Raw genomic sequence first — 27,975 nt, 5'->3', positions numbered from 1 at the left:
ATATCTATGACAGGAGCTATTCATCTGAAGGTCTTGGGAGAAATGCAGGCTAGAACTAAGGTAGAGCCCTGGCTGGGGTGGCTCAGTTGGTTGAGTGTTGTCTTATGCACTGAGAGGTTGCTGGTTCCATTCCTGGTGGTGGGGTGCAGTGGGGTGGGGGTTGAGAAGTTGCTGCAGGCTCGATTCCCAGTAGGGTACCTCATTTATAAATTCATAATAAAAATGCCTTCCTCATAGGTCTGTTGGGAGGATAAATGAGATAAAGCACATGAAGTCCTGTGAGAGGCCTAGATGGGGAGCACCCAGTAAATGGCAATAAAGTATAACGTTTTATAGAAGATAACATTCCACCAAGTTCACCTGTGTATGCCTTCAAAGAATGAAACCTAAACCCCAAATTTTATGCATGGATTAATCTTGGACATAATGTATAATTAATACATATGCAAACCTTACTAGCAAATTCTGTTTAGAACTGTCCAGTTGTAGTGTTTCAATGAGGTAGACATTGTGGAAAACCTGTAGTGAAGTGCTTCAGCATTTTTATAATTAATATTGTGTGTGTGCACATGTGTGTGTAATCCCTCACCCCACTAATGAAGGGCACCAGGTGCCCAGACTCCTCTTGGTCAGACATACTTTCTGCCTGTTGGGTGTAAATTCCAGAAGGGGCCCAGGACTGTTAAAAGATGGCCTGGGAAGATCAGTCTGTGGGGTGGCTGAACAGAAGGACAAGTGATGGACAGTTTGATCATGAAGAAGAGCCCAGGGTTGGAGAATGAGGAGGGGCAGCAGGTGGACCCCCCAGAAGAACTTCCTGTGGAGGGTCCGAGGGCTATCTCTCCGCCTCGCCCCCGCAACTCCAAAGCCTCTCGCTGGGGGAGAAGTGGGCGTACTATGGTGTCAGCCTTGATGCAAGGTTCTCCAGGAAAGATGCCGCTAAACTGTTTGCAGCGATTAGTCAGGTCCGCGAGCCCAGTCTGTTTCTGCTCCTAGTTCTCTGGGCTGGCCTTTCCCGCCGGGGCTCCGGCTGTCCGCATCCTCCGGGAGTTGGGGCTCTAGGGTGCGCGGGGCTGAGGCTGGGCCGGGCCATGCCGCCGTGCCAAACCGCTGCTACGCTCGTGCTTCTGAGGACGCCCACGAGAAGCAGCTGCCCCTCCAGCTGAGCCTGACCTAGTGCACGAGGACACGGGGAGCGACGCAGCTCAGACCGTTGCGCACCGCCAGCCTCGGGCCCGTTGCCCGGCAACGGCGCGCTCCCGAGCGGGCCTGCAGCAGCGCAGCTCTCCGGCTCCTCCTACAGAGCGGGGCGCGGATCCCCGGCGGATCCAGGCCGCGTTTTGCGGCGGAATCCCCGAGAGCTGCTGCTTCTATCGCTCACGGTAGCTCTGGGCGGCGGGAGATCATGGTGCTGGACGAACTGTGGGCCGCGCTCTCTGGCGCCTCCGGGGCTGCCCTGGCCTGCTGCTTCGTAGCGGCGGCCATGGCCCTGCGCTGGTCCAGTCGCCGGACGGCGCGAGGTGCAGTGGCCCGGGCGCAACAGAGACGGAAAGCGGCCCTGGAAAGCATGGACAAGGCGGCACAGCGCTTCCAGCTCCAGGTGACGGTGGGGTCGGAGTACCGGGATCGCTGGGTGGGAGAACCCCCAGGAGCACTTTCAGCTGCCTGGATGTGCGCGGAGGGGCAGGTGGCGGGCAGTGCAGGTGTGTGGTCAGCGCAGGTTTGTAACTTTCGGAACCTCTTCTTGCCTAAATGCATTCCGTGCTCTTTCTGAGTCAGGTGAGGCCAAGGGGAGGAAGGGAAACGAAAGAGGTTAGTCTTGGAAGGCTATCGTGGCACTGGGTCACTAGAGGAGCTTTGCTCCGGGCCACAGAATCTCCAGATCATCTGACAATTAGAACCCTAAAATGCAGGCATGAGAACCGATAGGATACTAGGGTTAGGACTTTGGAATCGCCGAGTGATGACCAAGAGCTTACAGTTCAAATTCATTGATTTGTGGGTAAGGAGCCTCAGAGGGGCTGGAGAAGGACTTGCACAAATGCAGAGGGGGTTATTGGCAGAGCCAGGTTGGAATGAAAGTTTCCCCAGTTCCTATCGCCCAGGTTGTCAGTGGCCAGCTCGTGACAAGTCCCTTCCATGAGCAGGTTTAGTTCCACCCCTTCCCTGGGCGATCTGTTAACAAGCTTTTCTCTCATTAGATCAGCTCAGTGTGTGTATGGGGGCGGAGGGAGGGGCCTACAAGAGGGGCTTTCCCTCCAAGTATATGAGACACTGGACCCAGTTAGAAATCAAAATACTGAACTGTGGTCGCTGTCGTATGTGCTGAGGGAGAAAAGGCTTGTCATGAGTGTTTTTGAGTGATGCGTTTGATAGGATTACAATCTGACAGGTAGGAAGGTGGTCCAGGTGATGGGGACAACAGGAGGCAGGAGGGTGTGACTAGGGGGGAGACTGGGAATGAGCCACAAAAAATTACACATAACAGATGCTCAGATGCAGCAAGTGATTTTTGAGTTGGGGGTTGAGCTTGAACTAGAACCTAGATGCCCAGTGGGACTATCCAGTCTCATTCCAGTGGAGAGGAACAGTGGAGAGATATTAGGAAAGGAGACTGGACCTTGGATGCCAGTCAGGCCCAGAGTGTGGCCTTATTATGGTGAGGTTTTGGCTATATGTAATGGTATGAATTTATTCTATACCATTCCTGGGCCAGCATATGTCATATTTGTTTATTTATTGAAATCAAATACATTTCAATAAATAAATTCTGGTTCCAGCCTCCATTCATCAAGCTGGCTGAAAAATCTACCATCAATTTTTAGGATTTCCTCTACCCAGATTGGGAGGTCCTGGTGTTCAATCCAAATTGGTCACTTCCCCTACTTGAGCACAGGCTCTTCACTGTCTAGTCCTCCTCTGCCTGAGCTGTTAGTTGCCCCACTTGGGGATCCACTCAGCTGCTCCTGAGGCACCGAGTCCTTTTGTGCAGCCAGCTGAGTTCTGCCAGCTCCAGATACTGCATGGGACATCTGCAGGAATCTGCCCACAGTTTCTGCCTACAGAACTCCCCTCCCGGTCGCAAGGAATCCACTGGCTGGCAGGAGTGTGGGGTGGTGGAAGGGTGGGTCATCCCTCACTTCAACCTCAAGCATCAGTATATAGTTTCCCTCTGGAGATACTACCTTTCATTAGTTTAAGAAACGAATTTTCCAAGGCAGAAGTTTTGGCCCTGAAATACTAAGAGCTATTTATACACTCACCATGAGGTAAGAGAACTTGGCCTCAGAACCCAAAAGCTTGGCTCTTTCAGGAGGGGAAGACAGAAAATTTTTACCTTTTGGTTTTGCAAAGACTAGAGAAGAAAGGGAGAGCTACCTCGGGAGTTTGATTCTTTTGAGCTGTGAGCAAAGGGGTGAAATCTTTTTTTATTTTGACAGAGAGAGAGGGAGAGATCAGTTTGTTGTTCCACTTATTTATGCATTCATTGGTTAACTCCCATGTGCCCTGACTGGGGATCAAACCTACAACCTTGGTATATAGAGACAATGCTCTAACCAAATGCATTACCCGAGTAGGGCAAGGGGTGGGGTCTTGGCAACAATAGCTTTGTAGGCCTCCAGGGCAAGTAGGAGGTGGGCTGATGTCCACCCCAGCCTGAGCCTCCCTGACCCTAAGGTGCCCTCTGCTTAGCTGTGGAGTCACTGGATGACAGAGAGGTGGGTTTTGAGGCTGTCTCAGCAGCCTTTCTCCGCCCAGCCCTGAATAGCAAGGGGCATTGAGGTAAGCAGGGCCCTGAGCAGACCCTGGGAGAATACAGCAGCTTGTAGTACAGCTCCCGCTTGATAGACTCCAGACAAAGCTTATTGGGAGCCCAAATACCTTCTGTATTTCAAGTTGGTGCTGGAGGAGAGGGGACTCATAAGCATTTCCTGAATCATCACAAAATAGTTATCTCTCTCTAGATCTAGAACAATTCTACAGTAAGGCGTGTCTATGGTAACTCTCTGTTGACCATGTAAGGCTTAACAACCTGTAACAATTCTTTGCCAATTTCCTGCCACGCTGCTTCCTAAATGAGTTTTGATATTCTTTCTAGACCAAAGAGAGTGATAAAATTATGACAGAAACTTTAACCTTGGACGTAGCCAGGAGGGTCTGTGGGAGGAACTGAGGCTTATGGGAATAGTTCTGGCACTTTATGTCATTGGATAGCCCTCCACGGAAGAACCTTGTTTATAACAGAGTTCTATGGTTGCAACAACCTCTCCCTTTAACTTCCGCTTTCCTTTTTCAAGTCTCTCCTTCATCTTTGTTTGGTTCAGTGTGTGCATATGGTTTGCCATTTCTGCACACACTGGATTTCAATCCTTTCTTTTTCCTGAATAAATTCTTTTTTTGGTGATAGAATACCTAGTTGATTCCATTGTTTCTAGTCTGTCAGAGGGAGCACTATTAATAGAATATTATGGCTGGGAGAAATATCTCAGAACTGCTCATGCCTCTGTGCCTTTGCATTTGTAGTTTTACCTTGAATGCCTTTTCCTCACATTTGTTACAACCCCTTTTGTCAAAATCCCACTGGTTTTACAAATGTCACTTCCTTCAAATGGATCTGACTTGTAGTTCCTTCTCCAAAGCCCACCTTGAACCTGATTTTAACTCAAAATGACTCAGTAGATTAATTTGTTAACAGTGAGTTTGAGTTCTTATCTCCTGATATAAAAGAATTCAGGCCCTGGCCGGTTCGGCTCAGTGGTTGGAGCATCGGCCTGCGGACCAGAGAGTCCTGGGTTTGGTTCCCGCTAGGGGCATGTACCAAAAAAAAAAAAAAAAAAGAATTTAGACCAGGGACACTGATCAAAGCAAAGGCAGATTTATTGAGGCTCTGCAGAGGGCAAGAACACTGAGATAGGTTACCAGGTTCTGTACTTAAATGTGTGGGGCTTAGGGGTTTTTATGGCTTGGGAACATGGAAGTTGCTGGGATTAACCAATCAGGGAGTAGGTTAGGCTTTTTCTTTTTTGGAACACTGATGTCCAGCGAAGCAAAGCATTTGGGGATAGTGCAGCACTTTTTTTTCTTTATTGATTTTAGAGAGAGAAGAAGGGAGAGGGAGAGAGAGATAGAAACATCAATGAGAGAGAACATCGATTGGCCGCCTCCTGCATGCGCCCTACTAGGGATTTGGCCTACAACCTGGGCATGTGCTGTGACCAGGAATCGAACTGGCGACCTCTTGGTACATGGGTTGACGTTCAACCACTGAGCCATACCGGCTGGGCTGTGCAGCATTTATTATAGGATGCAGGAAGGGACTTTCCTAACCAGGTATTGAGTTGGTTCCTGTGATTAATGGGTTAGCTTTAGATCTGAAAAACAAATTTAAAAGAAATCAGGGTGGTTCCTGGACCATTGTTTCATAACTACCTATTGATAACTGCCAGAGTCCTGGTAAGCACTTGACTCGATGGGGGAATTTTGGGGAACATTTTATTCTGCCTGTTTCAAATTGAGGGACAGTATAGTTTTTGTTGAGACTAGTATTAGTGACATACATGATCAAATGGAAGAGAGATCTTGAAATAGAACAAAAGTGATTTAAAAAAAAACCATGAGGAAAATAAAAAAAACATGAAGACAATCCAGAATATCTGAAATTAGGACATAGCAGTTCAAAAGGAGGAAAACAGATGGAGGAGTGGTAATGATTGTCAGCGTGGAGCCGTCCAGACCTGTAGAGAATGTTTTTAAGAGTGTTTTAAGGCAAACGTATGCTGGGGAGCAAGATCTCAAATGCTCCAGAGAAGCGACTTTCAACCTTTTTTGTCTCATGGCACATATAAACTAATTGCTAAAATTCTGTGGCACAACAAAACAAATATTTTTGCTGATCTGACAAAAATATAGGTATACTTTTGATTGATTTACCCCTCCCAGAATAGTAGTTACCTACCCTTTTGCTCCCAAGTGACTTAAAAAAAAAATCAGGTGCAGCCCTGGCCAGTTTGGCTCAGCGGTTGGAGCGTCAGCCTGCAGACCAGAGAGTTCCGGGTTCGGTTCCCGCTAGGGGCATATACCCCCCCCCCCCCAAAAAAAAAAATCAGGTGCCTATACTTGTATATAAGGATTTCTGGTACCAAGAATTAACCAATCAGATGCAACCTTGTTATGCGACATGACCAATAAGATGCAACTATATTATATGACCTATATATTTATGGTTCAAAATAGAGTATTCACACCAGATGACTATTATTGTGTTGGCTGTTGTCATTTTTTTTTTTTTTTTTTTTTGGTGACAATCTAAGGGAGAAGAGGTCAGTGACTCTGACTAAAGAGTCAGGTATGGCATGTTGTAAAAATTCTTGTGGCACACTGATTGAAAATTGCTGCTCTAGAGAATAATAGTTTTGCATCTTCTTTTATGCATTTGAAATTAAGGAGAGGATGTGAGAAAGGTTGGAGAAAGCAAGGCAGGGATTGGATTGCAGGACAGTTAATAGGATTATGTGCTTTCTTGAGGGTTAATACTCCCAGGAGTGTTACTTCTGGTATTTCAAAGGTGTGTTAACCTAGATGCACAAGAACAATGGACAGGGCTGGTTTAAAAGCTTTCACTGAAGAAATTATAGGCCTGGGGAATGACTACCTACCATGCCTTGCTCAGTCAGGAATTTATGATTAGCTCACTTTGTGAGATTACGTTCCATAGAACCCTTTTTTTGGTCCACGGATTCAATGGTAGCTATAGTATCCTTCCCTTGAAAATGTATGCATGCAGACTGGCCACAAGCTCTGTTTGAAGTTATTTGTACACGTTCCTGCATTCTCCACACAAAGTTAAAATTTCCTCCTTGTTCACAAATTAATCTCCTGGAGGTGCAGACTTATCTTTTGGTGTCTTGTAAAGAGAAAATGTCTCAGATTCCTGATAACCAGTTAAAGACTAAAATTCTTTCCTATGTCTGCAAAGTCTTCAACTTGGAAGAACATAGGTAAGAATCAAAAATTTATGCTGAGAATGAAGGGGAGCTTGCTGACAGCTTCTTCTTAAAAAAAAATTGTTGATTTTGAGAGAGAGAGAGAGAGATCCATTTGTTGTTCCACTTTTTAAAGCATTTATTGGTTGATTCTTGTGCCTTGACTGAAGATCGAACCCACAACCTTGGTGAATCAGGATGATGCTCTAACCAACCCAGCAACCCTCCCAGAGCTGCTGACAGTTTCTAGTTGAGATGCACAGGAACTTTGTGGGCACCCTGTCAGTGAGGTGGGAAATGGTGGCGACCGGACTATCAGTGGTAATTATCCCAGTGTGGTGGGCCCTCTGGTGATTTTTTTTTTCCTCCCCCGAGGACATTTTTTTTTTTTTTCATTTATCTTCAAATAGAGCGGGAAGGAGAGAGGGAGGAAGAGAGAGAGAAACATCGATGTGAGAGACCCTTCGAGTGGCTGCCACGTACACCACCCCAACTGGGGCCTGGGACAAACTGCAACTGAGGTACATGCCCTTAGCGGGAACCGAACCCGGGCCTCTGTGGTCCATGAGTTGATGCTCTAACCACTGAGCAAAACCAGCCAGGGCCCTCTGGTGATTTTTACTTTCTTCCCTATACTGTTAGGAATTTAAAAAAACTAAAATGGTGATCACATATTTATATAATCGAGGAAAAAAGTGATCTTACTATTTTCATTGTGAGGTGAGAAAGGCAAGGTGTAGTACTGTGTATATAGTAAAATCCCTTTGTGCAAAAAATAGGATATATATCAATAATTATATGCATTGTGGGTTTTTCATAAACATTTTTTTCCTTGTAAGGTTTCATCAGAAACTAACTATGGTTTCATTTTTTGAAGAGAGACTGGGCAGGGTGGTTCCCAGAGATGGGGGAATGTTCACTTTTCATTTTTTATACCTTTAAAAAAATATCTGGGGAAGAGCTAAATGTGTCATCCTGATGAGCTAGAACATGCGATGCCTTGCCCAGCTGGTGTGGCTCAGTGGTTGAGCATTGACCCATGCACAAGAGGTCGCTGGTTCAATTCCTGGTCAGAACACATGCCCAGGTTATGGGCCTGATCCCCAGTGGGGGGCATGCAGGAAGCAGTCAGTCGATGTTCTCTCTCATCGATGTTTCTATCTCTCTCTCCCTTCCACTCTATCTAAAATCAATAAAGAAAAAAAAAAAAAAAAAAAGAACATGCGATGTCTTGATATGAACTAATAAAGCTGTTACACCAACAAAGAAATTAAGTCTTTAGAATGAATTATAAGTTGTAAAAGTAAATAAATTGAACTGTGTGTGTGTGAAAAAAAAATCCAGGGATTATTTAGTGTGTATGGAGAGAGATCATGGATCCATTTTTTTTCTTCTCTGTAACTCCCTGTATTATTTTTTTAAATCCTAAATAAGTATTGTATCTATTTAACAAATTAAGGGAAATGGTAGAGTGTTCTTTTTTTTTTTTTTTTTATCCTCACCCGAGGACATTTTTCTATTTTTTGCACAGATAGAGTGGGAGGGAGAGAGAGGAAGAGAGAGGGAGAGAGAGAAACATCGACGTGAAAGAGACATATCGAGTGGCTGCCACCCACACAACCAACCAGGGCCGGGGACAAACTGCAACCGAGGTACATGCCCTTAGTGGGAACCGAACCCGGGTCTCTCCGGACTGCAGGCTGATGCTCTAACCGCTGAGCCAAACCGGCCAGGGCGAGTGTTCTTGATATTGAGGTTGGAATACACAAGCTGTGTGAGGGGTATGTGTGGAGGGTGCTCAGCTCTGGCGGGTGTGAGGAGGTGGTGTTGCATTGAGGGGTACAGAGGAGTCTGACAGAATCAAGCTTGGAAGCACCTTCTGAAACATGTTCTGGAGCTTGTGGTGAAAGTGGTTTTAAGGGGAGAGGCAAGACCTGGTTGGGCTCACGTTGTCTGGGCTTGCAGGAAGGAAGGATGGGTGGGAGTGACAAGGCTTGGGCAGGGCAGCCAGCTAGGTGGCCCCTGGGTGACCTGGGAGAGAAAGGATGAGCAACAGTGAGGATCTTGGTAGAGGAGATGGAGAGGGTGGCCATTTTCCAGAGCTACTTAGGGGGCTTAGTGACTGAATGGATGCAGGTGGGAGGGAGAGGGAGGAGTCCAGGATGACTCCTGTTTTCTCGCTTGAACTTGGATGTATGCCCACCTTGGTGAGGGCATACACGAAGGAGGATGAGGAGCTGGTGGAAAGCGGGAGAGCAGGTTCAGGGGTTAGGACACAGCAGCGTGGGCACCAATGGGAATAGTCCAGTGACTGGATCTGAGTTCAATTAGGTCAGGCTGGGTAGAGGATCAGGTGTCCGTGGGGTAGGTGGATAGCCTGGAGAGGAAGCCACCAGAAGGAATGACTTCTCCCAGCATCAGAGAGGAGAAGAGGTGCCCAGAGGGAAACTCAAGGAGTCTCTGTCTTTCCCTACTGTCTGGCTCCTTCTCATCCTTCAAATCGCAGCTGAAATGTCACCTCCTGGGAGAGGCCTGCCCATGCCATTGGGGTTTGTTCTCTGTTGTTTCTATCACAGCACTCTGTTTATTTGCTTTCTCTTATGTACCATGATCTGTTCATTCTTTGTTAATTTGTTTATTTTCTTGAATGTAAACTCTCTGAAAGCAGGGACTTGCCTGTCTTGGTTACTTCTAATTCATAGTCCCTAATGTAGTCCCACATAGTGAGTGCTCAAAAAATGTTTGTTGATTGACTGAATAAGTGGGATGACAGAAGTAGCCAAAAGGCTAGAGGGTAATATCTCCAGGCCCAGAAGAAAATTGAAGAAGCTGACTTGTGGTCAATGAGACATGGAGCAAAATAAAAGAGTCAAGTTTCTTTTGGATTTGGCAACAAGGAGACCCCTGAAGACTTAGACAAGAGCAGGAGACCATAGAATTGAGAATTGGTGACTGTGACTCAGATCTTCTCTAGCCCGTTTACTAATTAGTCCAGTACCCTTGAGGAGGAAGCAACTGGGTGTTTGCAGGTAGGGGCTGATCTGGGAGCCTTTGAGGCCTGGCAGTGAGGTGTCAGAGCAAATGTCTCTCCTTCAGAGAGCTCTTCCCTGACTACCCTCTACCTGTGTGCTGTCCATTTTCCGCATCCAGTTTTATTTTCAAGTTATTTCTCACTATTTCAAATTCTTATTTGTTTACTTATTACTTATCTGCTCACTCCCAACCTGCACCTTATGTAAACCCCCCCCCAAAGCATGGATATGCCTTCTTCGTTTACTGCTCTAACCCCATGCTTAGTGTGGAATGAATGAAAAAATCCTCTTCCTTTTTTTTCCTTTTATCTTCAGATAGAGCAGGAGGGAGAGAGGGAGGAAGAGAGAGAGAGAAACATCGATGTGAGAGAGACACATCGACTGGTTGCCACCCACATTACCCCAACAGGGGCCAAGGACAAACTGCAACCGAGGTATGTGCCCTTAGTGGGAACTGAACCCGGGACTCTGGTCTGTGGGCCAACGCTCTAACCGCTGAGCCATACCAGCCAGGGCAAAAATCCTCTTCTTTATGCAGCCTAACCACCCAGGATGGGGTCTTCCTGTTTTCAGCCTCCCCTGCTAGTGGTTGGGTGGTCAGATGGTCAGGTACAGGTGGACAGCCAGTGGGCAAACTGTTCTGCGTGGGCAGAGAACTATAGTTTGCCTGTATGGTCCTAAGCAAGGTACTTCACTTCTCTGAGTCTCAGTTTCTTTATTGTGCAACAGGAATAATAGTAGATTTAATCAAAACATGGTGCCGGGCACACAGTAGGCACCCATTGACAATGGTTTAATAATCAGCCTGGGCCAGGACATTCCAAGGGCTCAGAGGCTTCTTCCTGGAGCCAGACAGGTCAGACATTTCTTTGTTATGTGCAAGTTCTGAATATCCCAGACTTGCTGAGTCAATGCTTTAAGCACACATTTTCATTTCTCTGGGATAAATAGCCTGGGGTTGAGTTGCTGGGATGTGTAATAATTGCATGTTTTTGCCATAGTTGTTTTTCGAAATCACCATACTGTTTTTTAGAGTGATTATGCCATGTTTATCATCACCACTGATGCACGAGTGACTGGTTTCTCCACATCCTCCCCAGCACTTGGGACTGTTCCTATATTTAGTTTAAGATGTTCTGATATGTGTGTCATAATATCTCACTATGATTTTATTGTTTTCTTCTGTTTATTTGCCATCTGCATATACTCTTCAATGAAATGCCTGTTCATGTCTTTTGCCTACTTTGTAATTGGATTGTTTGTTTTCACTGTTGCATTTTGAAGGGTTTTGTATTTTTGGATACTATCACTTGGATGGATATGTGGTTTGCAATATTTCTCTACAGTGTACACTTTGTCATTTCATCTTTCACAAAATTTATTTTAAAAAAATCGACCTGGGCATAGCTTCTCCCTGTGTATCCTTTCCAGGAAGAGATCATATCTGCACTGTCCAGGGTGGCAAGGGCTTGCCCTGGCTGGGTCACAGTGTCAGATTTGTGGGTGAGCATGTTTGTAATGGATTGGCATGTGACTGTGAGCATTTTCTTAGTAGGTGTGGGGACCTAAGGACATGGGCCACAGGCATGTAGGACCTGCAGGGAGTGAGGGACTGATCTGAGGTATCTCCCCAGAACCCCGACCTGGACTCAAAGGCGCTGCTGGCCCTGACCCTGCCTCAGCTGGTGCAGAAGTTACGCAATGGGGAACTGTCCCCGCAGGCTGTGCTGTTCACCTACGTGAGAAAGGTAAGTTCAGCCAATGCCAGCCATTGATCTTCCCTGCTTATTCCTGTGTTCTTTGTACACAGGTTGTGGGGGAAACCTGGCCTGGAGTTCATCCTGCTGAGGGCCATGGTGGGACCACAGTGCTAGGGGCTGCCAGGGAGAGAAGGAGCCAGAGCTGTGTGTGTGTGTGTGTGTGTGTGTGTGTGTGAGAGTGAGAGAGAGAGAGAGAGAGAGAAGAGAGAGATGGAGAGGAGGGGGACACTGAGCATGTTGTCTTAGCTAGAAACCTGACTTTTAGCCCAGACTTCCCTCTCCCTCCTGCCCCCACCCCATTGGTCACCAAGTCTAGTCTCTTCCTTTTCTTTTCTTTTTATCCTCACCAAGGACTTTTTTTTGCATTTATCTTCAGATAGAGTGGGAGGGAGAGAGGGAGGAAGAGAGAGAGAGAGAGAGAGAGAGAGAGAGAGAAACATCGATGTGAGAGAGACACATCGAGTGGCTGCCACCCACACGACCCAACCAGGGCCAGGGACAAACTGCAACCGAGGTACATGCCCTTAGCGGAAACCGAACCCAGGACTCTCTGGTCTGTGGGCTGTCGCTCTAACCACTGAGTCAAACTAGCCAGGGCTAGTCTCTTCCTTTTCTATGGCTCTCTCTAGTCCATCCCCTTGTCCCCACCCCCACCTCAGCCACCCTGGTTCTCCACCACTGTCTCCCTCCAGGATCAAGCACCAGCCTCCTGACCAGATCCTGTTCAGTTCTCCAGTTTTTCAGGTGCTACTCTTCTGTTTCGACTCTGTCTGCAGCATCCTCTCTGGCCAAGGCCTCTGTAGCTTGGGGCATCAGTGGTAGCTCAGCTGTTGGCAGTTCCCTGGCACACAGGGCCTGCCATGCTCTGTGCTGGCTTAGGTGGTATTCCTTTTACCTGAAAGGCCCTTCTCCCCTTCTTTGCTCTGCTTGGTGCAACAGGCTCCCCTGGCTGACCCTTCAGGGCTCAGAGAAGGAGTCCCTTCTTCCATGAAGCCTCCCATGACCCTCCTTCCCTCCCAGCCCAAGTTAGGGTTTACTCTTCAGTGTTCACTTTCTTTTTAAAAAATTTTTTTCTCTTTATTGATTTTAGAGAGAGGAAGGGAGAGGGAGAGAGAGAAACGTTGATGAGAGAGAACGTCGATTGACCGCCTCCTGCATGCCCCTCACTAGGGATTTGGCCCACAATGTGACTGGTAATTGAACCAGTGACCTCTTGGTGCATGGGTCGACACTCAACCACTGAGCCACACCAGTAGCCACACCAGTTGGGAGGGTGTTCACTTTCTTTTTTTTTTTTAATTATTATTATTTTTTTGAATCCTCACCAGAGGATATTTTCCTATTTATCTTCAGATAGAGCGGGAGGGAGATAGAGAGAGAGAGATAGAGAGAGAGAGAGAGAGAGAGAGAGAGAGAGAGAAAGAGAGAGAGAGAGAAACATCGATGTGAGAGAGATACATCGACTGGTTGCCTCCCTCACAACCTCGACCAGGGCCAGGGATGAACAACAACCAAGCTTTGTGCCCTTTACCAGAATTGAACCCTAGACTCTTTGGTCTGCGGGCCGATGTTCTAACCGCTGAGCCAAACTGGCCAGGGCGAGTGTTCACTTTCTTATAGCACTTTTTTCATTGCATTATGGGACCTGCCTTGTCGTTCTCTTTCCCATGTCAAATGTGAGCTTTTTTGTGACAGAACTTGTCTTTGCACCTTACCGCCAGACACTGTGTCTTTCCTATAGTAAGTGCTCAAAGAATATGTTTGAAATATGTTTCAAACATGAGTGTGGCTCTGTATAATTTCTTTTTTCTTTTTTTTTGGTACGTGCCCCTAGTGGGAACCAAACCCGAGACTCTCTGGTCTGCAGGCTGACGTTCCAGCTGCTGAGCCAAACTGGCCAGGGCACTCTGTATAATTTCTTGAAAGAGATCATAGGAAAGCATTCTGGTGATAGGTTGGCCTCCAACCTTCCTGCCTTAGGTAGCCTGGAGACAGATTTCATGAGACTGGGTGTGACAGCAGGATCTACACCCATTTTCTCCCAGTGTTTCACAAGAACGAGTTTTTACTGAAAGCTGTACTTCATTCTTCCCTGGCCTTTCCCTCCTGTAGAGCCCTATTGAGTGTGGTTTGAGGGCTTTAGCAAGGCCTAGTGGCAGACAGCCACACTGAGTGTGTCATTATTTTCAGTCACGTGCCCACCCCCTTAACTATGAATCAGTCACTCCTCCGTGTGCCTTGATTATCAGATTCAAGAGTTCCCGGGAGAGGGGAGACTTAGCTGGGGCAGATGTAGGCCAGGCCTGGGGCAGAGGAGAGTGTGCTGGGCTCTGGGAGGCTGGAGCCTGGGTCTAGCCTTGCTCTGTGCTGACGCCCAGTGTGGTCTGAGATGGGATCTGCCCCTTCTGGTTCCTGTCTGCTTCACTGGGCAGAGATGTAGCTTGAAGGAGGAGGGGAGTGGCCAAGGGTCAACCTCTTTTTAGCTCATTCCCTCTGAGGGGCTTCTGGTGCCAGTGCCTTGCTCCTTTGAGTGCCCTGATTGTGCCTTGCCCCTGGGACTACGCTCTCTCTTCATTTTGGGGTTGAAGGCCAGAGGCAACCAGGGTGAGACTGGGGCCAGATGTCCCCAGTGAGGGGGGTGCTGGGCCTTAGATTATCCTCTCTGCTCCTGGCTCTGGGCCATGTTGCTGGCTACTCTTTTCCTGACTATACTTTAAAGGCCAATTTTATATTATATTTTACATATATATATTTATTTATTCATTTAAAAAGGCCAGCCTCGCCCTGGCCGGTTTGGCTCAGCTGTTAGATCGTCGGCCTGCGGTCTGGAGAGACCCGGGTTTGGTTCCTGCTAAGGGCACGTACCTCGGTTGCAGTTTGTCCCCGGCCCTGGTTGGTCATGCGGGTGGCAGCCACTCGATGTGTCCCTTTCACATCGATGTTTCCCTCTCTCTCTCTCTTCCTCTCTCCCTCCCACTCTATCTGTACAAAAAATGGAAAAATGTCCTCGGGTGAGGATAAAAAAAAAAAAATCATTTTAAAATGCTCTGGCCGGTTTAGCTCAGCGGTTAGAGTGTCCACCTGCGGTCCGGAGAGACCCGGGTTCGGTTCCCGCTAAGGGCATGTACCTCGGTTGCAGTTTGTCCCCGGCCCTGGTTGGTTGTGCGGGTGGCAGCCACTCGATGTGTCCCTTTCACATCGATGTTTCCCTCTCTCTCTCTCTTCCTCTCTCTCCCTCCCACTCTATCTGTACAAAAAATGGAAAAATGTCCTCAGGTGAGGATTAAAAAATAAATAAATAAATAAAAATAAAAATAAAAAGGCCAGCCTCATTGTGCCTTGTGTCCATTTCTCCCTCCCTCTAGGCCTGGGAAGTGAATAAAGGGACCAACTGTGTGACTACCTACCTGGCAGACTGTGAGACTCAGCTGTCCCAGGCCCCAAGGCAGGGCCTGCTCTACGGTGTCCCTGTGAGCCTCAAGGAATGCTTCAGCTACAAGGTATGCCCTGCCTCAGTATCAGGCCTGAACTTCCCCATCCCTGCCAGCCAGCTCTGTGTCCTGGGCTACCCTGGGCCCTCAGAGGAAGTATCAAGTCCAGAGGCCCTGAGCAGGCACCATGCTGTGCCTTGGCCTGTGGGAGGGTGGTGGGAATGGACCCTGTGCTGCTGAAGGGTCCCTGATTCATCAGCCACGTTCCCCTCGGTGCCCTTTCTTCCCTCTAGGGCCTGGACTCCACCCTGGGCTTGAGCGTGAACCAGGGGGTACCAGCAGAGTGTGACAGTGTGGTGGTGCAGGTGCTGAAGCTGCAGGGTGCTGTGCCCTTTGTGCACACCAACGTCCCCCAGTCCATGTTCAGGTTCGGTCTCGGGGTAGGGTGGAGGCAGGGTCACCTGTGCCAGGGTGACATGACTGACCTGTTCCTGCTTCCTCCAGCTATGACTGTAGTAACCCCCTCTTTGGCCAGACCACAAACCCATGGAAATCCTCCAAGACCCCAGGTGGCTCCTCAGGAGGCGAAGGTGCCCTCATTGGAGCTGGAGGCTCCCTCCTGGGCTTAGGAACTGACATCGGGGGCAGCATCCGCTTCCCCTCCTCCTTCTGTGGCATCTGTGGCCTCAAGCCCACAGGGAACCGCCTCAGGTATGGTGTGGGAGGTGGGTGGACGAAGCTTCTGGATCCCTGGAGGTGTGACCTTGGCCTAGCTTCCCACCTTTCTGGATTCCTGCCAGGGATTCCCTCACTGGGTTTTTTCTGGGAGGGAGTGTTACAGCCCCACTGGCCCTAATTTCTAGTTTCCAAGTGCTAAGAGTTCCAAGCTGCTGTATGGGTGTGGAGTGGGGCAGAGGTTGGCTATTTCCTGTTTCCAATGTCTTGTTTTTCTTATCCAGCAAGATTGGTCTGAAGGGCTGTATCTATGGACAGGTGGCAGGTGAGATTTGTGGTTTCCTTAGTGCCCTGGAGGCAGGGTGGGTGTTTGCCTGATCCACCTTTGACCCTCCCTCTCTTGGGGGCAGAGTTTGGCCCTTAGGCCACTTTAGGTCTGAATCCTACCCCCTTGTCTCTGCCCACACTCCTGGGCTATGGCCCAGTCTTTGCTTGGACCCAGCCCCAGATCCCACTTGGGCCGAGTGATCTCTCTTTTCTCCCCTCCCCACCCGACAGTACAGCTCTCAGTTGGCCCCATGGCCCAGGATGTGGAAAGCCTGGCGCTGTGCATGCGAGCACTACTGTGTGAGGACATGTTCCGCTTGGATCCTACTGTGCCCCCCCTGCCCTTCAAGGAGGAGGTGAGCAGGGATGGGGGGTGGGTTCAGTTGTCACTGGTGCTCCTGAGCCCAGAGAGCAGCCCCCAGGTAATGTGGGCAGGCCTTAGAGGCCCTGTCTCCTGAAAACCACCCCTAGGGGCCCGGACCAGGGTCAGCTGCTACTCCCCAGATAACAGATGGAGCCTTTACCTGCGTTTAGAAACCAGTCTTCCAAATTGGCAGCTGGGAACCTTTGCTGAGGACAAGCTCTGCCTTCTAGCCCCAGCCTCTGCTGCTGTCACTGAGAAACCACTTCCCATCACCAAGAACAGCTTGCGGGAGAACTGATGTACTTCCTCTGTGTTTGGCTCTCTGCAAATAGGAGCCTTTCTTCAGTGTTTGCCTCTGTATCCCCAACCTCCACTGTGGTGCTTAGCAGGTAGGCTGAGTGAGTTAAGGACAGTTAAAGGCGGAGCTGCCTCCCTGCCAGAGAAAGCTGGGATCTGTGCGCAGTGTGGAATGCTGGCTCTCTGAAATACCACCAAAACAGCCTGTTGATCAGACAAAGCGGTGTTGACTAATTTCTGTGGTGAGGGAGGATGCTGCCTCAACAGAACCTTAGTAGCACCAGGGCAGGAGGGGCAGGTGTGGAGGGTGGGTGGAGGGGGGGCAAAGTAGGGATATTTGTTGAGATTTTAAAGTTTGGTTTAAGGTGGGTATTTCAATGTGGGGGTTTGTAAGGATCATGATGGAATAATAGTTTAGGATTGGTGGACACAGCAAGGTGAGAATTTTAAGGAGGTGAGGGATTTAAGTAGTCTTGGAGCATAAACTGTCATTTGCTATTTCTGCTGAAGAGTTGATGGGTCTTTCAAGAATGAAAAATAAAGTTATTTGTACTTTATTTACAAAGCATTCAGGAGTAGTCAAGTCAGATGGATGCAGACAGTGGAGTAGTCAGGTCATGTTAATGTAGACAGTAACTGTGTGATGTAAGCTCCAGTTCTCCCTCACCCAGCCCAGGATGCTTGGAAAGGCTGAAGGCCCCTGGACAGGAGAGTGGGCCTCGGTGTTTCTTGGCAAGTGCGAAATCTGAGCTCAGTGGGGTGAACTTCTCCTCCCCAGCAAAGGAGGATGTTCTAACTGAACTCAGTGGCTCATGAACCCCTCCCTGAGAGGGAGGAGAGGTGGAAATGAGGTCCTTGTCCTGAGGTCTGGAACAATTTATCATGGGAACCAGGGCTTGCGTTCCCATGAAACAGGCAGTGCAGAGCCTCAGCTCAAGGAGACAGGGTGCCTGGTTTCTGGACCTAATATTGTCACTCTGCATTGGGTGGCTTTGGACCAGTTTCAGCCCCACTCTGAAGCCTTTTTAGATCTGAAGCCTTAGTTTCCTCATGTGACCAGTGGGGATCTTCAGACTTGCTCTGCCCACCTGCGGAGTCACTGTGAAGTTATTTTGTGAAAGGCCTGGCTGGCCGACAATTTTCAGAGGATCCATCCAGGCTGCAGCCTGGCAGTTGTCTGGCTGAGTAGCTTTGGATCTCTGGGAGCCCTGCCATGGGCCACCCTCTCCTGACCTGGCTCTGATTCTTGTGTTTTGTTCCCAGGTCTATAAAAGCTCTCAGCTCCTGCGTGTGGGGTATTATGAGACAGACAACTATACTATGCCCACCCCAGCCATGAAGCGAGCCTTGCTGGAGACCAAGCAGAGACTTGAGGCTGCTGGCCACACGGTATGGCTGCAGGAGCCCAGAAGTCCTGCCATGGTCCTTTCTTCAGGGATACCACAGTGGTGCACAACTGTCCATAGGTTCCCAAGACCCTGAGCTGGTAGACTAGTGGGTTTTAGTCTGCTCATCTCAGACACATTTATGTATGGCTCCAGGGAGTTTTCATGAGCCAGCAAGGCTACCTTTGTGACTCCAGTAAGAGCTACCATGCTGCAGAATTGGTCCAGTCCATCCTCAGGGCCACCTGGGAAGCATGGGGGTGGTGGACCCAAGGGTTTCTAGGTATGGGGGGCTTATACCTTTCAATCCCCGCAGCTGGTTCCTTTCCTGCCAAGCAACATACCCTATGCTTTGGAGACCCTGTCGACGGGTGGGCTGTTCAGTGATGGTGGCAGCAGCTTCTTACAGAACTTGTGAGTGATGATGAGCCTCGGGGTCTGTGGGGGGATCAGGCCATGGGTAGACCCAGGGAGAGCAGTGGGGGTGCTTTGACCCCCAGTGATAGGCCACCTGGGGGAAGATGGGAGATAGGCCTCAGCTAAACACAGAGAAGGACTAAACATTCTGGGCAGGGACCATGCGGCATCTCCAACTGCAGGTTGAGCCTGGCAATACCTCACTTTAGAAAGGTGCTAGTGCAAGGAGAGGCTGGATTGAACATCTGTGGCCTGGCCCTGAGATGAGCTTTTTGGGAGGTAGGAGATGGGCAGGGAGCTACCTCTGTCCTGGGAAAGATTGAGACAAAGACAAGGTCAAGCAGGAGGGCCGGGGTCTAGACATCATGCTGTGACTCCAAGCGCTTGTTTTTCTTTTTTCTCTCTTTGGAGGGGGCACTTGGATAGGCTCTTCTTACTTGAGCCACATCTTTCCCTTTCGAGCAGGACCTCAGTTCTCTCTTCTATGAAGTTTGTGGGTTGGACCAGACCCACTTTAAAGGACTTTGCAGAGCTCATGTTTAGAGAAACTGGTTCCACTCTAATGTTTTCAGACCTTAAAGACTGACAGAGGCAGAGGACAGGCCTGTAAAGGTGCCTTGTGGTGATGTGCCCAGGCTTACCGGACTTCCCCCAGAAGCCGAGTGTGGTCCAGGCTTCAGTGAAAGGTGCTACCTCTTACTCTGGCCCTGGGACAAGTGTCATGGGTGGCCCACTTTGGACAGCCCCATTGGTGCCTCCAGGCTGGTGTCATCAATAGGGGATGCCCTAAGTATTAAGCCCTGGCCGTGATGTTGCCCTCAGCCCTCATTGCTCCAAGCTAAGTTTGTCAGGGAGTGTGACATGGAGTCCTGCCTCGGGGAGCTCCAGTGGGTGTCGGGCATCCTGAAGGGTTAGCAGAAACAAGTCACACATTTGAAAGGAGGCAGATGAGCCCAGACAGTGTGGCTCAGTGGATTGAGTGTTGTTCCAGGGACTGAGAGGTCCCTGGTCAGGGCACATGCCTGGGTTGTGGGCTCGATCCCCCGAAGGGGGCATGCAGGAGGCAGCTGATTGATGTTTCTTTCTCACATTGATGTTTCTATCTCTCTCTCTCTCTAAAAAAAAAAAAAAAAAAAGCAATAAAAACGTATTTAAAAAAGAAAGGAGTCAGATGAAGGGATGAGAGACCAGTGGTTGCAGGAGTCTGGTGAAGAGAGAGATGGACAAGGGTTGCTGAGTAGAAAGGGGGGACCCAGTGGGTAGGGGTAAGCCAGGAGGGATGTCTGGGGTGGGAGTGCCTGGACTGGACCCTTTGTTTCCCAGCAAAGGTGATTTCGTGGACCCCTGCTTGGGGGACCTGATATTGATTCTGAAGCTGCCTAGATGGCTTAAAGGACTGCTGGCTTTCCTGCTGAAGCCTCTGGTGAGGGCACAAGGAGTGGGAGGGGTGGGGTGGGTGAGAGAGAGCTTCTGGGGCTCTTCCCACTTCTCCTTAGCCTCTCTTGTTTTGGGAGGCATGGTCTCTTCTTCTTTCCAGCCCCTACCCAGACTCCTCTCCTCCTCCCATGCCCTATAAGCTTTAATCAGCCTGCATGCTGAACGGGTGTCAACTTGGGACCTGGGGGAAGGACAGAGGGAGGAAGCACGGGTGGCTTGGCCTGAAGAAGACTGTTGTCAGCACCTGGCCCAAAGATGAGCGACTGACTGTTCTGTCCTGCAGCTCCCAAGGCTGGCCGCCTTTCTCAGCAGCATGAAGTCTCGGTAAGTATTTCCATGCTCGAATGTCTGCCTCTCTTTTCCCCTGGCCTGGGTTTAAGTGGTTTCTGACAGGTAAAGAGGTGGGAAATAGCTTCTGAGGCTGGAAGTGGCCCAGATAGGGTGGCAACTCTGTTATTCAAGATCTCCAGCTTGACTAGTGCGGGGAACGGGAGCTTCTTGTTCCCAACACCATTCAAGTTGGAGGCCTTGAGTTAGAGTTTGTGATGCAGCCCCTCTGTGGCCTTCAGATGGGACCCTGAAGTTGTCTCAGCAAGGTCCAGGTCTGGCTGGAAAGCAAGGGCCTGAGGGAGACTACAGGATGGAGCAGTGGAGAGGAGAAAGTTGACCTGGCTGGGGCATGGGTGGAAAGGACCAGGAGGGATTGCTGTGGGGCAGGGGAGAGGGGGATGGTGAGGGCCCTGTAAGAGACACTGTTCTTAGAGATCTGACCTGACCTGAGCTGCGCTGGGTCTGACCTGCCCCTTAGTGGCTCAAGCAGGAAAAGCAGGGCATAAGCTGCCCCACTTTCAGGCCCTGGCATCCTGTGGACTTGCTCCTTCTCTCACAACCAGACATTTAGGACTTTTGACAGCTCTGTCCTCTCCTAAGGGTAGCTAGGAATCCTGCCTGGTCTGGTCCTAGCTCTGCTGTGGAGTCACTAAGTACCCAGCCTAAGTCCCTCTTAGGGCCGTATCTCAACGGGACAGTGGGGATTTGAACTTCTGCCCTGCACTACTTCCTTCTCGGAATTCCCATAATGTTGAGAAGGGTCTTTGCAGGAATGAGATTTGGGAGGTTAAGAATAGGGGTCTGATGTTGCAAATCTCCTAATCTCCATGGCCATCATGGCCGGTGACTCCACTCCCTCTGCCAGGTCCACTGGAAAGCTCTGGGTGCTGCAGCATGAGATTGAGGTGAGGCCAGGGCCCCTGGACTGGACTAGGGTGTGGGGATGTGGACAGGGCACCTGCCAGTGGGATCTCTTGGGCACTGGTCCTACTGGTCTCCTAGAGCAGCCTGTCATTCCCCCTTCCCCTCCCTGGACTGGCCTGCTTGGGCCCTGCTCTTTGACCCTCACTTGCCCAAATGCACATCCTTGGGGGCTGGGTCAGCCCGGGGCTCCTATTCTGGATGCCTCTTCGCCCCTCTCGTGCTGCCTGTCTGGGCACTGTGTGGCCTTTCCCCGGCAGGAAGAATGGTGTCTACAGTTCTTGTAGGAGGTGGGGAAATCAATTCCCCCCGAAAGCAGCCATGCCTGCATGTCCTGAGGACCTCTATTCCACTGTGACTCGGTTTAGATCCCCCGGCAGGTGCTGGGGCCCAAGCCACCCAGCCACACAATGCCTGCGTTGAGTTCATGTGATGGACTGGGTCTGAGTGCTTCACCTGCTGTGCTGGAACCCTCCCCAGGTGTACCGTAACTCTGTGATTGCCCAGTGGAGAGCACTGGACTTGGATGTGCTGCTCACCCCCATGCTGGGCCCTGCTATGGACTTGAATGCCCCAGGCAAGGCCTCAGGTGAGGCCTGCTTCCCTAACATGCCCCTGACACACCCACCCATCCCTTCTCTTCTGTGAGTTCAGCCCTGTGCCTGGCAGGGCTGCTGGGAAGTCGATGAAGAGGAGCCCTGGGGGAGGATCGGGCTCTTGGGGGACTCAAGTCTAGCTAGCTGGAAAGATGAGAGTCATATGGGATGCCCTGGGAAGGAATAGTTTCCTGTCCCCCACACTATTCAAGTTGGAGTTAGAGTCTATGGTTTTTGGAGGTAATAACTGAAGTCCAGTGGGATTTAGATAAGCCAAGAAAAGAGGAACAACATTCCAGGTAGGAATGGGCAAGGGCATGGGGAAAACACCAGCAGGCTCTCCAGCCTGCCCTGAATCTGGATTCCTGGGCTTTGCCACTCACTCAAGTCTCAGCCCTGGGAAAGAGCCTATCTCTGTCTGTGGTCAGGCGCCATTTCACAGGGTGGGGGACTGAGGCGCAGATAGGACAGCTGACATTAAAGGTCACCCGGCCTGCTCCAGCCACTTGTGCTATGTCTCAGGGGCCGTCAGCTACACTCTGCTCTACAACTGCCTGGACTTCCCAGCGGGGGTGGTGCCTGTCACCACGGTGACCCTTGAGGATGAGGCCCAGATGGAACATTGCACGGGCTACTTTGGAGATATGTGGGACAAGGTGCTGTACAAGGTAAGGTCATGGGGACTGGCCTGGCCGACCCTGGGTTTCCCTTCCCCGGGACTCACCCATACCCTAACTCTAGCTGCTGTGGAGGAAACAGTATAAACACATATAGTGCTTGCCTGTTTTTCTTAATGAAAGACTGGCCTGGCCTGCTCTGCTGCCCCTCCCTCCATCTGGGGTGCTTCCTGGACCTAGGGTGGGGTCCTGCCTCGCCGCCTCCCATCCTGCTCCCGGTGTCCTCTGCAGGCCATGAGGAAGAGCATGGGGCTGCCTGTGGCCGTGCAGTGCGTGGCTCTGCCCTGGCAGGAAGAGTTGTGTCTGCGGTTCATGCGGGAGGTGGAGCGACTGATGACCCCTGAAAAGCGGCCATTCTGACTGCTGCCTGCCCAGCCACCCAGCTGGTTCCAGAGGACCTGCTCGATCTGTGCCCAGCCTGGTCAGGGCACCGCTGCCACCCTGCAAGGACATGTTTGCCTGGGGGCAGAGGCCTCCTCCCCTTGCCCCCTCCAAGAAGCCAAGATCCCCTGAGTCTGGACCTTGCTCCTCCGTCTGGTCCCCAGTCTCGGCCCTGACCCCCTCCCCATGTGGTATGACATGGGCAAAGCCCCACTAAGAGTCAAAAAATGGTTTCATTCTGTGTACTTTCTGGCCGTCATTGTTAGAGCACTGGGGTTTGGAGACTTGACCTTCTAGAGCCTAATTCTAGCCATGTCAATTTCCTGCTCCCAAACCTCCCCTGGTTCCCATCATATACAGGATGGACACAGGCTTCTCAGTGGGTGTTGCAGACCCAGCACTTCACCCTTCCCCCCACCCCCCCACTTTAGACTAAGTCCTACTTTGCTAGATATTGCCCTTTTTCTTCTTCCTTCCTTTGCTTCTTCCTTCTGCTGAGGATGCTCTTTCTGCTCCTCTACCTTTAGATCCTTTGAAGCCCAGCTCACATCTCTCTTTCTTCAGAAGGCTTTCCCTCCTTCCTCTAAGCCTTGGAGTAGGTGGCCAGTTTCCTTCAGTCTGCCCCATGTGCTGGGCATCTGGGGGTGGGGTGGGGCTGGGGCTGCCTCTCTTAGCACGCTGGCTCTCCTTGATGGCAGGGACCCTATTGTATATCTTTGTCCTCAGTGGCCAGCACAGGGCTGGGCACAGGTCAGCAGGTCTGGAGTGCTGACCCTGAGCTGGGACTGTTGGGAGGAGGAGTCCACAGGCCTGGGGAGGTGAGCACCAGACAAAGTGATCTGGTAGGGAGTGCTCATAGGGCTGGCCAAGGACTGTATGAGTCTGGGAAGGCTTCCTGAAGGAGGAGGATCTCTGTTGAGTCTAGAAGGTTCCCAGAGGCTGAGATAGGGGACAAGGACATCCCAGGGAGAAGGAACAACAGTATGCCCAAAGACCAGGATGAGTTTGGTAGATGGAGGTGTGTTGAATGGGCACAGGAGAAGGAGCAAAGATGTAGGTGGAGCCAGATCAAGGTGGACTTGGGGGGCCAGTTCAGGAACTTGAATCCTGTCTCAAGGAAAATGGGGAGCTCTTGAATGATCACACAAGTGCAGCAAGGAGAGTAGACTGGATGGACAGGGGCTGGGGAAGGATAGGAGGTTGCTCCATTATCCTAATCTGGGGAGGAGGCCTGAGGCCTGAGATAGGGTGGGGGTCCAGGGGCAGAGAGAGGTGTTTTGGGAACTGACAGTTGAGATGCAAGTGAGCTGTCTCAGCTCAGTCTCCGGGTCCCCTCTCACTGTGCTATGTTACCTGACAGGTGGAAGGTTGGCTCAGTTGTGACAGACTTTTTGGCCCTACTCACAGAGCCCCTCCCTTCTCCCTGGCCCCCTGCTTGCTGTAGGTGTTTCTGAGCCTGAGCCTTCTGGTAGGGTAGGCCCCAGGTTCTCATCTGGCCTACTTCAAATTATTTTCGGGGCTCACCAGTGAAGGCTTCTCCATTCTGATTTTTCTGCTCCTTCAAACATGCTTCCCTTCCCAGTTGCACAACCAGTGGTACCTGCTTTCTCTGCCAAAGGCGTTCCTGCCTTGGCATAAGTTTCGGGACAGACATGAGGCACCCACACCTTGGGGCTGACTAGAAGGCCCAATCCCCATGAACACCTAGATTAGTAGTTGCTGTACTTTGCCCTGATTTCTTGTAACTGCTGTGTCATTTCACCTCATATTAGTCCATAAAACCACCTGCCATCTGCCCAGTTTCCTCCTGACCCATTTCTCTTTTTGGTTACTAATATCCTCGCGAGGCTACAGTGGGGGATGCTCCTCCTTCATTCCTTCACTGGTTCAGTGATTCATCCTTGGAGCCCCAGCATGGTCATACCAACCCTGTGCGGAGCAGTGCTGGAGCTCAGCCAAGCCTGGTTTCTGTCCTTGGGCCTCTGGGCCTGTGGGGGTGGTGGACATTGACACAAACACACCTGTTCCCAGGTGATCAGGGCTGGGGAAAGGGCAGACAAAGGGCCAAATGCTGCCATAAGGCGGGGGAGGGTGGTGGTCATTGCATAAGTACTGTCTCCACGGCTATGCTCTAATCCAAGCAACCTACCTCTCCTGGACACCACAGTAACCGACTGGGCTCCCTGCTTTCCTTGTCACCGTTTCCCAACCTATTTTCCACATAGTAGCCAGAGTGATCTCTTAAAAGTGTATATCAGATTGAGTCACTTCTCTCCCTACAACCTCCCAGTGACTTCCCATCCCATCAAGAATAAAATCCACCCTGGCTGGTTTGGCTCAGCAGTTAGAGCGTTGGCCTGCGGTCCAGAGAGACCCGGGTTCGGTTCCCGCTAAGGGCGCGTACCTCGGTTGCAGTTTGTCCCTGGCCCTGGTTGGGCCCTGTGGGAGGCAGCCACTTGATGTGTCCCTTTCACGTCGATGTTTTTCTCTCTCTTCCTCTCTCTTCTTCCCACTCCATCTGAACAAAAAATGGAAGAATGTCCTCGAGTAAGGATTAAAAAAAGAATAAAATTCAGTGTCCTTGTGTCCTACAAGGCCCTGTGTGAAGTGGCCCTTGCCCACCTCTCCAGCCTCACCTTGGGTGTCTCTGCTCTCGTTCGCTGTGCTCCAGCCACACAAGCACCTTTTGGTTTCTTGATCATCTCAAGCTGGCCCATGAATCACAGCCTTGGTGTTGGCTGTCCCCATGCTTGGAACACTCGGCTGCTGTGTCATCTCTGGTCACCCACTGATTAAACGGCTTCCCTGACACTGTCTCATATGTCACCCTTTGTACTTTTTAGCATTATCACCATCTGGAACCACATGATTTTTTTTTTTCTTTTCTCAAACAAGCTTCCTGAGAGCTGTTTATCACTGTATGGCATGTGGAATGGGGCTTATGAAGTACTCAGTTCTTTGAACATTCAGTGAGCATGTGCTGAGGACCAGGCTCTGTACTGGGTGCTGGGACCGCAGTGATGAATAAGACTAGGTTCTCGTCCTCTTGGAGCTTGCATTCTGGAAGATACTTGCTGAATGACAGGAGGGAGAGAGAGGGCAAAACAATGTGAGAGAGAAACATTGATCGGTTGCCTCCCATATGCACCCCGACTGTATGTGCCCCAACCAGGCATCAAACCCACAGCCTTTTTGGTGTACAGGATGATGCTCCAACTAACGGAGCCACCTGGTCAGGGCTGAGAGAACATTTTTTTTTTTAAGATGTGGGAGACTTAAGCTTGATAAATGCTGCTAGGAAGGAGTCAGCAGAGTTACATAGATATAAACGTGGGAATGGAGGGTTCAACCCATGTATCACTCCATTTAAGAAATATTAAGCCATGGCCGGTTTGCTAAGTGGTTAGAGCATCGGCTCGTGGACCAGAGAGTCCTGGGTTCAGTTCCCACTAAGGGCACGTACCTCAGTTGCAGTTAGTCCTCGGCCCCAGTTGGGGTCGTGTGGGTGACAGCCACTTTGATGTGTCTCTCTCACATCGATGTTTCTCTTCCTCCCTCTCTCCCTCCCGCTCTATCTGAAGATAAATGCAAAAAAAAGTATTAAGCCCGGCTGGTGTCAGTGGTTGAGCATCAACCCATGCACCAAGTGGTCACTGATTCGATTTCTGGTCAGGGCACATGCCCAGGTTGTGGGCCAAATGCCCAGTGCAGGGCATGCAGGAGGCGGCCATTCGATGTTCTCTCTCATCGATGTTTCTATCTCTCTCCTTCTCTCTAAAAATCAATAAAGAAAAAAAGCAAATATTAAGCAACTGCCATGTGTCAGGCACTTTGAAAAAGGCTTACAAAGCCCTTGCTTTTTGGCAGCTTACTTTCTAAGGAAGGAGGCAAGAAATGAGTAAACATAAAAGGTGATTTGAGCTTCTAGGAAGTGGAATGAAGAGATAAAATGGGCCCTGGCCGGTTTGGCTCAGCGGTTAGAGCGTCGGCCTGCGGTCTGGAGAGACCCGGGTTTGGTTCCCGCTAAGGGCACGTACCTCGGTTGCAGTTTGTCCCCGGCCCTGGTTGGTCGTGTGGGTGGCAGCCACTCGATGTGTCCCTTCACGTCGAGGTTTCTCTCTCTCTCTCTGTTCCTCTCTCTCCCTCCCACTCTACCTGAACAAAAAATGGAAAAATGTCCTCAGGTGAGGATAAAAAAAAAAAGAAAAAAAAAAAAAAGAGAGATAAAATGGGGTAATGTGGTAATGAAGTTACGCAAATCAAGAAAAGGTGATGTGCCCTGGACGATTTGGCTCAGCGGTTAGAGCGTCGACCTGCGGTCCTGAGAGACCCGGGTTCGGTTCCCGCTAAGGGTGCATACCTCGGTTGTAGTTTGTCCCCGGCCCTGGTCGGTCATGCGGGTGGCAGCCACTCGATGTGTCCCTTTCACATCGATGTTTCTCTCTCTCTCCCTCTCACTCTACCTGAACAAAAAAATGGGAAAATGTCCTCGGGTGAGGATAAAAAAGAAGAAAAGAAAAGGTGATGTAACAAGGCTCAGGGTGCTGTGGGGGTGATGCAGGTACCAAATGGTCCAGGGGAGCTGAGTCACCACAGGAGTGCCAGGGTTCAGTGAGGGAGGTGGAGGTGGGGGCAAAATGTCAAAAAAAGAAGAGGAAGTACATGAAGAGTGTGCCCACAGGAGGGCTAGTTCCAGAGGCCCCTTGGAGGTGACAAAAGTCAGAATGTCAGAGGGTGGATGACTTTAGGATTACCCTTTAGGTCATGAGCAACAGGTCAACTGCTGCCTGCACATCTGGCCCTGGGTGACCCTTGGGTGTTCAGACAACATCACCAACCACAAACCCACCTCCATCCCACCAAATCTGCTGACAGTTCGTTCCTCTCTTTCCCTCTGAGACAGAGGACTGGGCTGAAACACCCAAAAAGAGTGGAAGGGCTCACACACTCAGCCCCTCCTGC

General features: G+C 50.2%; 1 protein-coding gene across 3 annotated transcripts; it reads left to right on the top strand.

The window, feature by feature from the left end:
• Positions 1-1,320: 1,320 nt before the first annotated feature.
• FAAH (fatty acid amide hydrolase) lies at positions 1,321-23,643 on the top strand. 3 transcript variants are annotated; one of them, XM_036256115.1, is made up of 15 exons: positions 1,321-1,600; positions 11,650-11,763; positions 15,141-15,275; positions 15,500-15,633; positions 15,711-15,917; positions 16,166-16,206; positions 16,440-16,564; positions 18,133-18,258; positions 18,571-18,668; positions 19,995-20,094; positions 20,392-20,432; positions 21,304-21,343; positions 21,840-21,948; positions 22,478-22,623; positions 22,864-23,643. In XM_036256115.1, exons 1-15 carry the CDS (start codon positions 1,406-1,408, stop codon positions 22,990-22,992), a joined length of 1,740 nt encoding a protein of 579 aa, XP_036112008.1. In that variant the 5' UTR covers positions 1,321-1,405; the 3' UTR covers positions 22,993-23,643. The 3 variants fall into 3 exon arrangements, 1 of the variants encoding a protein (XP_036112008.1); XR_004958907.1 differs by lacking the exon at positions 22,864-23,643 and having other exon boundaries at positions 21,728-21,948; positions 22,478-22,490; XR_004958908.1 differs by lacking the exon at positions 21,840-21,948 and having other exon boundaries at positions 1,322-1,600; positions 22,864-22,978.
• Positions 23,644-27,975: the final 4,332 nt, after the last annotated feature.

The sequence above is a fragment of the Molossus molossus genome, unplaced genomic scaffold (genome assembly GCF_014108415.1).
Source record: "Molossus molossus isolate mMolMol1 unplaced genomic scaffold, mMolMol1.p scaffold_m16_p_12, whole genome shotgun sequence".
Taxonomy (NCBI): Eukaryota; Metazoa; Chordata; class Mammalia; order Chiroptera; family Molossidae; genus Molossus; species Molossus molossus.
Note: the sequence above shows the minus strand (reverse complement) of the source record. Positions and strands in the feature narration are given on the sequence as shown.

Excerpts from the sequence above, each read along its gene's own strand:
- FAAH (XM_036256115.1), top strand. The coding sequence starts at position 1,406 with ATGGTGCTGGACGAACTGTGGGCCGCGCTCTCTGGCGCCTCCGGGGCT. Across the intron at positions 11,764-15,140 it reads TGTTCACCTACGTGAGAAAG|GCCTGGGAAGTGAATAAAGG; the intron begins GTAAGTTCAGCC and ends CCCTCCCTCTAG. Across the intron at positions 16,565-18,132 it reads CCCTGCCCTTCAAGGAGGAG|GTCTATAAAAGCTCTCAGCT; the intron begins GTGAGCAGGGAT and ends TTTTGTTCCCAG.